Source organism: Budorcas taxicolor, chromosome 5, assembly GCF_023091745.1.
Source record: "Budorcas taxicolor isolate Tak-1 chromosome 5, Takin1.1, whole genome shotgun sequence".
In the NCBI taxonomy this organism is placed as follows: domain Eukaryota; kingdom Metazoa; phylum Chordata; class Mammalia; order Artiodactyla; family Bovidae; genus Budorcas; species Budorcas taxicolor.
Genome location: NC_068914.1, coordinates 76,057,521 through 76,066,713, shown reverse-complemented (window position 1 = coordinate 76,066,713; position 9,193 = coordinate 76,057,521). Strand labels below are relative to the sequence as shown.

The following is a 9,193-nucleotide window of genomic DNA, read 5'->3' as shown; positions in this document are numbered from 1 at the left end:
ACCAGGCTCCTCCATCCATGGGATTTTCCAGGCAAGAGCACTGGAGTGGGGTGCCATTGCCTCCTCTGACAGGGAAGCCTCGTGTGCTGCAATTCATAGGGTCGCAAAGAGTCAGACACGACTGAGCGACTGAACTGAACTGAACTGAACTGAGGACCTCTGTTTTAGGAAAATAAAGGATAAAGCTATTACAGAAAAGGTTCCAAAATAAAGTGAATCAAACAAATTAAAAGAATATTTTTTTCTGAAGTTCAATAGTATTGGATGGTCCAGAGTGAAAAACCCAAGTTCCTTGCATATTGTTGCTTTGTTATCTCCTAGGGATTTATTCAGTCAACCATCATTCAGTCCTTATCTGTGGCAAAGACTGATAATTGCTCTTCAACATCTATCCTTTTCTACCTTTGAACAAGTTCATGTTTTAAGTACTTGACTTCATGTAATATAGAGATTACATTTTTCAATCACATGTGGTCAAAGTGTCAATGAGTTGATAATTGTTGAAACTGGGTGATGGATACAGAAGGATTATTACATTATTCTTTTTACTTCTATATATGCTTAAATTTTTCCATAATAAAAAGTTACTACCACAGTTAAAATTTTAAGTGGTTTTTTTTTCCTTTTTAACTGAAAGTGAAAGTGACTCAGTCATGTCTGACTCTTTGTAACTCCATGGACTATAGCCTCTCGAGCTTTCGGTCCATGGAATTCTCCGTGGCAAGAATACTGGAATGGATAGCCTTTCCCTTCTCCAGACAATCTTCCTGACCCAGGGATCAAACCCCATCTCCCGCATTGCAGGCAGATTTTTTACTGTCTGAGCCACTAGGGAAGCCCTTTTAACTGAAGTTAGATGATTCAAAGTGTTGTGTGAATTTCTACCATACATCAAAAACATTCATCAAAAACATTTATACGAAAAAAAAAAAATTTTATACATTCTTTTTCCCATTATGGTTTATGCCAGGATATTGAAAATAATTTCCTGTGATATATAATAGGACCTTGTTGTTTATTCATTTTAAATATACTAGTTTGCATCTACTAACCCAAAACTGTTTTACAGTTTTTAACCTACTTGGATTTTTTCAAATTGCAAAAAATTAAAGAATTAATATTGGATAACATAATAAATTTGTATTTTTGCCTGTTATCATGAAGTTATTTAAATATACTTTTTGATTTTTAAAATACCTAAAATATCTTTTTTGTATTATATCTTTTATCATTATATTTCTATAATCACAAATATTATTTAAAATTGAACAGAAAGAGGAATTCCCTGGTGGTGTAATGGATGGGAATCTGCCTGCCAATGCAGGGGACATGGGTTCAGTCCCTGGTCCAGGAAAATTCTACATGCCACAGTGCAACTAAGCCCACAGGCCACAACTTCTGAGCACATGCTCGTGAGCCCTCAAGCTGCAACAAATGAGCCCCTGTGCCGCAACTATTGAAGCCCATACAGCCTAAAGCCAGCAAGCTGCAACCACCAAGCCCGTGTGCACACAGACCCCGTGTTCCACAGCAAGAGAGGCCACCACATTGAGAAGCCCATGCCACACTGCAGGGAGAAGTAGCCCCCTCTCTTCACAGCTAGAGAAAGCACACATGAGCAATGAAGACCCGGTGCAACCAAAAGTAACAAATGAATACACACCTATTTCTAAAAAATTTAACAAAAACATAAGAAAAAGAAGGAAGGAGGGGAAAGAGAAAGGAGTAACAAGATTTAAAACTAAGAAACATTAGTTTTAAGGTTTCTAAATCTTAAAAGAGAGACTTTGTTTATAGTCTCTTATAGAAAAGACTCTATCTTCATCTTCAGGAACTCTTAGCCACCCAAGGGTACCTCTTGCAACCCACTGAAACAAGAGTAATACAGGGAGGAATGTTGGCCCTGGAGGACTCATTCAGATCAGAGCAGGCCTCCTGCTTAAGGGCCTCTCCAGGGACCGCCAACACTCTCCAAGGTCTAGGGCTGAGATCAAGTCCCTCTGGCTGTTGTTATTCTGGAGGCAAAGTCAAGAAATTTTCCCATTGGACAGAAGGACTATAGGGATATTTCCTTGCTCAAAATCTCCACCTCGGCATCTTCTAAAGGAAAGACAGTTGTCGGTAGTCCATGAAGCCCTAGCCATATCTGTGGCTTTTGCTCCAGTGTTAGAAAGAATGCCATTCAAATATCCACCACTGAGAGTGTCTCTTGTTGGCCTAGGGAACCCATGTGGAGACAAATATCCTTCTCGTTCAGCTCCATCTTATCTTAAAACTATCCAACCTGGGAACTCTTGAGTATATAAGCCATAAATAGAGATCAGATTCTCATTTATCCTCCTCCTGAGTTACCCTTCAAGGGGAGAGAGGGGAAGACAATATCTTGCTTTGCTCTGCACTGAATCCTCTTGACTGTTCATTTTGCCACATGTTCTAGGTGGTCTTTTATCTCCCCTCTTTTTCTCTTTTACTATCTCTGTGATGCACAGAACGTGGTCCAAATTTGACTTGGCTTCATCCAAATCCTCTACTACCAACTCAGAGAATAGCACAGTCTTCATGGACTCTCATGTTAAGTGATGAGATTACAGTACAAACAGTGGACATTATAAATTCACAGAAATCTTGGAATGGGAAGCCCTTGGAGTCACTGAAGTACACAGCCCTTGCCTCCCATTTGACGGCTTCCTCCTGCCTGACTTCCATGAAAACAACTACTCCTGTGCCACTTCTGCTTCTGTTGACACAGAAGGGGAGAAAGTTTCCATTTAGTACCAGAGATATCCAAGGAAGATTGGCTCCCAATCTGTAGAATCTCTAAGCTGGAACAGATTTTAAAATGTCTAGTTTTTCCAGATTGTCTTTTAATGAGAAACCCAAGTGACTGATTCATGAACTTACAGTGACAGAGAACGGTTTTGTGCCATCATCCGCTGTCACAATACCTCTGCCAATCACTCAAACATGCATCATGGACTATCCGCCTTAGGTCAGCCAAGATCTTTATTGCTTACTCACTATGCCAATGAGTCTTCCTGTGCTTTGAATTCAGATACTTTTGGAACTGGAGAAGAGCACTTCTCAGTGCTCTGGAGGCTATTTACAACTTCCTTTCCTTCTCCAGTCTGAATAATCTCTTTTCTTCTTCCTTTCTAGGTTTGAGCCTCTACATCTTCCTTCCCACCATCTCCACCGCAGCCAACAGATTATTGCTCTGAGCTGGGCAGGACTGATGAGGTCTGACATAGCAAGTTTCCCTCTGCTACACACTCTGTCCTGGGTCAGCCCTGAAGCTTTATTCATAACACCTCATCCCCAGCCATTCTCTGAGACTCATAGCACATTGGAGCATTCTTTTCTGTTCTTGTCCTTCTAAAGAGAAACTCCAGTGCTCCATGGAAGCTGGCAACACAACCAGAGTCACTTTCTTTATTCTCCAAGGACTATCCAACAACCTTCACATTCAGGTAGTACTCTTTGTAATATTCCTGGCGATTTACCTCCTGATCCTCATAGTGAACCTGCTGATGCTGTTGGTGATCAGGACTGATTCCCACCTGCACACCCCCATGTACTTCTTCCTCAGTCACCTCTCCTTCCTGGATGCTTTCTATGCCTCAATCATTGTGCCTAAGTTGCTAAAGAACCTACTTTCCAAGTGGAAGACTATATCCTTCCTTGAATGTTTCATCCAGATCTTCTTCGTTATATTTCTTGGGGGCACTGAAACTTGCCTCCTTTCAGTCATGGCCTATGACCGGTACCAGGCTGTGTGCCGCCCGCTGCTGTATGTGGGGACTATGAACAAGAAGGTGTGTGCTGGCCTGGCAGGAGCCTCCTGGGCCATAGGAATGGGGACTGGCCTGCTTAACACCATCCTCCTGGCTCAGGAGCACTTCTGTGGCCCCAACCTCATCCGCAGTTTTGCCTGTGAGCTTCCTCCAGTGCTCCTGTTGGCCTGTTCTGACCCCTCCGTTAGTGTGTTCTCCATCCTGACCACCATGGTGGTCCTGGGCCTTGGCACCTTTGTCATACTGGTGGGTTCTTACACCCGTATTATCCTGACAGCCCTGGGGATGAACTCTGCCACAGGTTGGAACAAGATCTTCTCTACATGCTCATCCCATTTTCTTGTGGTCATCATCTTTTATGGTTCTGGAATTTCCAGGTATGTCATTGCTAAAACTTTGCCTACAAATGCAGTGTGTTTTTCACACTAAGTAAACTTGCCCTGTAGACAGAGCATTGCAGAGTAGCAGGGAAAGAATTATACTGGAATCAGTAGGCCTAGGTTCCAGTTCTGGCTCTGCTGTGGACCTAATACATGAATTATTTTTTTAAAAATCCATTTTCTTTCTGAGGCCTCAATTGTCTAACTCTGCAAAATAAGTTTATACAAGAAATAAAGACTTTCTTACTTTCATTTAACCTATGATTTTAGAGTCATCAAAAGAAAATCATACTGCCTTTTGCCAGACTTTTATTAGTGGTAGACAAAAAAATAAACAAAGTATATCATCCTTGCAACAGATGCCATTTCTCTTTCCTACTGGAAATTGATGTCTCCACAGCTTATTTCTGCCTTAACTATTTATTAGGTGTTTGTTACATAACAGCTGATTTACATAATCAAGCTCAATTTTAGTATACATCACACCACATCAAAAGAGAAATATTATTAATCTCATTTTCTGATAAGAAACTTGATTTTTAGGAGTAACCAAGTACCCTACAAAACTTTCCAGAACAAGCTAGGAACGAAGCCAAAATAAAAACCAAGTCTCACTGACTTGACACCTCAAGCTCTTTTCTACCACGTTTCTCTCAAACAGAAACAGCAATACCTGATGAGTCCTTGCTTCCCAGGGAACAGAGTAACTAATGGCTTATGCTCTTTACTAGTGAACTGGAGATGGATTTACTAAAATTGCTCTAAACTTCTCTCACCTGCTTTTTACTTTTGGACAGAAGTCATAAGGTGTGAAAGGATAAGGAATGGTCTAGGAGAGCTCACCTGAGCCTGTGGACAAATCTCTTGAGCTCTCTTTGTCTCGGTTTCCTCATTTTCCCAAGGGGGTAGGAGATTTCTCCCACTTACTTCACAGATCTGTTAGGAGAGTGAAATTAAAAGATAAAAAATGACAGTAAGATGAATATCTTTCTTAATCAAGCACACCAAACCCAAAAAAGAATGTTCCAATGATAATGGAACAATTGCAAAAAATTGTTTTCCAATGCTTCTTTGGGAAATATTCCCTGTGCTACTTAACAAAGTACATCCAAACTTTAATTCTTACTATTTTGGAATCATATCTCATGCTAAATACATTTTTATAGTTCACTGTATTTACAAAGTGTGGTTTCTTTTCTAAGCCAAAGACAAATATGTTAAAAAGGACAAAATCTTATTCCACTAAGCACTGTGTGCTGAGATTCTGGGTTAATTCCCCATAAATGTTTGGAAAAAATGACATTATTGGACTAGCATATAGTTTTGCATATGCTAGTCCAACAATGGAACTATCATCACAAGATGGGAACATACAGTTGTGTATATGAGAAAAAAAAGAGAAAAAAATCCTCCTCATCATCATAACTGTTAAGGAAAGATACTCTGAAATGTATGAAGTACAACAGAAATGCATGAAATCATTTTTAGTTCTATTCTAACCTGTAGCATTTCATATGCTGCAGAACTTCCTTTTGCCTCAGGGTAGCTCCTATAATGTTTTGCATAAGATAATTCATGTATGGAAGTGTTTGAAGGCAGAAATGACAGACTTCTCACTGATAATACAGTCACTTCTAGATGTTTCTACCGGTGATAGCTGACTCAGCCCTGAGGATGCTTTTTGCAGAATCTAGGATGGAATGGACCCTGGCTGCCAACGGCATTGTGGTCATTGTCCTGAGCTCATTTTTTCCCTTTTTGCAATTCCCTTCAAGGTACATGACTCCAGCTTCTGGCTCAGCCCTGGAGCAAGTGCTATCCATGCAGTACAGTGTGGTGACCCCGCTACTGAACCCGCTTATTTATAGTTTGAAGAACCAGGAGGTGAAGGCAGCTCTTAGGAGGAGGTTGGCCAGGAAACCCAGGCTTATCTTCTAAGCAAGGCTCTACTGCCTCCTCATAAAAGGAGGAGAAGTCATGAGAAAGGAGAGGAGACAGAAAAACCTTCATCTCAAAGCTATCTCAGCACAAAACACAGAAGCCTTCATTGCTCTGACCCCAGTGCCCTCCCCTAGTCAAGCAAAATGGAAAAACCTCCACAAAACCAATGGCAGCCATCCACAGAGGACCCAGTCACCACACAAGAAAATCTTTTCAATAAACACATGAAGGATCTTCAAAAAACTAAAAATGAAGCCACCATATGTATCAGCAATTCCATTTCTGGGAATATATTCAAAGGAAATGAAACCAATAACTCAGAAAGTTATCTGCACCCCCATGTTCATGACAGCCTTATTTACAACACCCAACACATGGAAAGAACCTAGGTTTCCTTAATGGATGAATGGATAAAGAAGGCATAGATAAAGCAATGGAATATTATTCAGCTGTAAAAATTAGGAAACTCTACCATTTGTGATGACACGCATGGACCATGAAGGCATTTTGCTCAGAGAAATGTCAGACAAATAAAGACAAATGCAATATGATCTCACATACATGCGGAACCTAGGGAAAATCAAACTCTTAGGAAAAAAGGTCAGACACATGGTTATCAGAGATGGGGGGTAGGAGGAAAGGCAATTGGAGGAAAGTAATTAAAAGGTACAAATTTCTAGTGTAAGGTAAATATTAAGTGTAATGTACAATATGATGACTATAGTTAACAGCATTGTATGATATACAAAATCTGATAAGAAAGTAAATCCTAACTAGTAACATCACAAGGAGAAAAGTTTCTTCTTTTTCTTTTCTTCTTGCTTTTCTTTATATTATACATTTATGAAATGATGGAATATTTTGAGGAATAGAGAAGAGTTTTATATGAGCCAAACTGAGGACTATAGCCCAGAAGACAGCCTCTCAGACAACTCTGAGAAACTGCTCCACTGAAGCATGATTTTTAGCATAGTCATATACCTTATCAGAACACAGAACATACATCAAACATTATCCGGGTATATTCCTTCAAGCTTCCAAAACAGACAGGATAAGTAGATATAAAATGAGATAGCAGGACCCTGGTGTCTAGGAAAGGAACCTTTCTTCAAGGGAGTTAAACACAGATGTCATACCTTTATCTTCAAAACAGATATTCTTTACCTTAATGATTGAAGCAGACCTGCTGTGTGCGTTTGACAGTCTCTTCAGATTTAAAGAAACTCCAGGCTGAACCACGTATAACCCAAAATGACTTCCCCAAAACTCAATGTGTGAAATTTTCTCAATCAGAGCTAACTTTCAAGATTTTTCCAATTAGAAGTTTTTAGATGATAGATATTAACTGAACCTATTGCAATACACATTTATATGTATGTGTATGTGTGTGTCTGTATATATATATATTTATATTCTCATGCTGTGTACCTTAAACTTACACATTAATATATGTCAATCAGCTCTCATAAAACTGGGGGAAAAACAGTAAAGAAAATCTTCACAGCTCCAACAGCCATTTCCATTATCTCTCTCCTCTCATTTCTTACCCTTTCAACCCCTTCTCTTTTGCCTCTCCTGCAATCTTTTATTTTTGTTTATGCACAAAGCAGAAATCCAACCACTAGCAGATTTCCCACTTCATTCTGGGAGACTCTTATCTTAGTACTGAGACCCAGCTCCTCCTTTGTTCCCATACAGAAAACTGCCTGGCAAAATCTACAGCTCCAGAGTAATCTGGGAAGAAATGAAATAAAAATAAGTATGCTTCCAACTGTATTATTCTTAGTAATACCTAAAGTAGAACATAGCAAATAATAAATCCTGAATAACTATTTGTTTATTAAGGGGTGCATAAAGAAATGAATGATCAGTCTGTCTCAGGAGTCCTTTCCCTTGCATGATCCTAGGAAAGAACAGGGAATATTTTCCTCTAAAATGTGAGTCTTGAGAGTAAAACCCTATCTTACAGATTCTGTATCCTCAGTGTCTGGTAGTTCCTATTACTTACTAGGCTCTCAATTAGAACAAAAAAAAAATGAGAGAGAAGGGAGTGAGAGAAGGAACATATGGAAAGAAACATTTAATTTATTTAGTCCAATAAAATTCCTGCCTTCATAACAATATAGATGTCAGAGAAAAGTAGCATGGAGGAGAGATCAGGATAGAAAAAGAGAAAAACAGTCTTTATTTTGGGACACCATCCAGGGTCATCTTCACAAGAGGTTGCTGAAACACGTGCACTCTGACCCCCTGTCCTAAGTCTCCCCATCACCCACCTGAGTCCAGACAACTTCAGATCCCTAAAGCGTTTAAGAACTGTTCCAAGCCTAGAGGAAAGAGAAGTTGGAGAAAGCAAAACAAATGCCCAGCTGCCACCTCATCTCCCATTCAGCTCCAAGAACATTCTCAGAAAGACAATAGCAGACCACTCCCATGCCAGCTCCCTGACTTCTATCTGTTCTCAATCCTTTGACCCTCAGGCTAAGATCTTCTTCTCAATTATCAGTTTTCTTCAGCAAAGCCACCTGAAAATCAAGTCCTCATATGTGGCATACTCCAGGTGAAATTTCCAAAATGAGGATATTTCTCTGGAGATGAAGGCCAGGGCTGAGGAGCTAGCAAAACAGTCCCAGGTTCAGTAGCATTTCTGCTTTGCACACTTGGTGGAGCTGGTGCTTTACATTTTCCAGAGCGTATGCCTTCCTGAGGGTGTAACTGAGGCAAAATAATAAGCAGATTGTGAGACCAGTAGGAGGAATGGCCATTCAATCCTGCCCTCCCACACACAACACACACAACACACAGGAATTATTCCTAAAACCCTATCGATTGGGGAAGACTATTATCTCATAATTAGGGAAGAAAATACATGCAATATCCCTGGGAGATGTGTCACATTGTGTTCAAATTCAGATTAAAATCATACTATGAAAGCCAAGCTATTTCCTGAGAGTTTGGTTTCATTATGTATAGGAAAGGGCTGTCTTGTCCACCACTTGCCAGGGCCTATACGTCCTTTAACAGGCAGGCTTCATTTGGGAGCCTGCTGGTCCCTGAGAAAAGAGAAATATGGTCTGAATG

General features: G+C 40.1%; 1 protein-coding gene across 1 annotated transcript; it reads left to right on the top strand.

Annotated features, from left to right (window-relative positions):
- The first annotated feature begins 3,395 nt into the window (after nucleotides 1-3,395).
- Nucleotides 3,396-6,109, top strand: LOC128048108 (olfactory receptor 8S1-like). Its single transcript, XM_052640551.1, has 2 exons — nucleotides 3,396-4,168; nucleotides 5,947-6,109. The coding sequence occupies exons 1-2, from the start codon at nucleotides 3,396-3,398 to the stop codon at nucleotides 6,107-6,109; spliced, it is 936 nt and encodes a 311-aa protein (XP_052496511.1).
- Nucleotides 6,110-9,193: the final 3,084 nt, after the last annotated feature.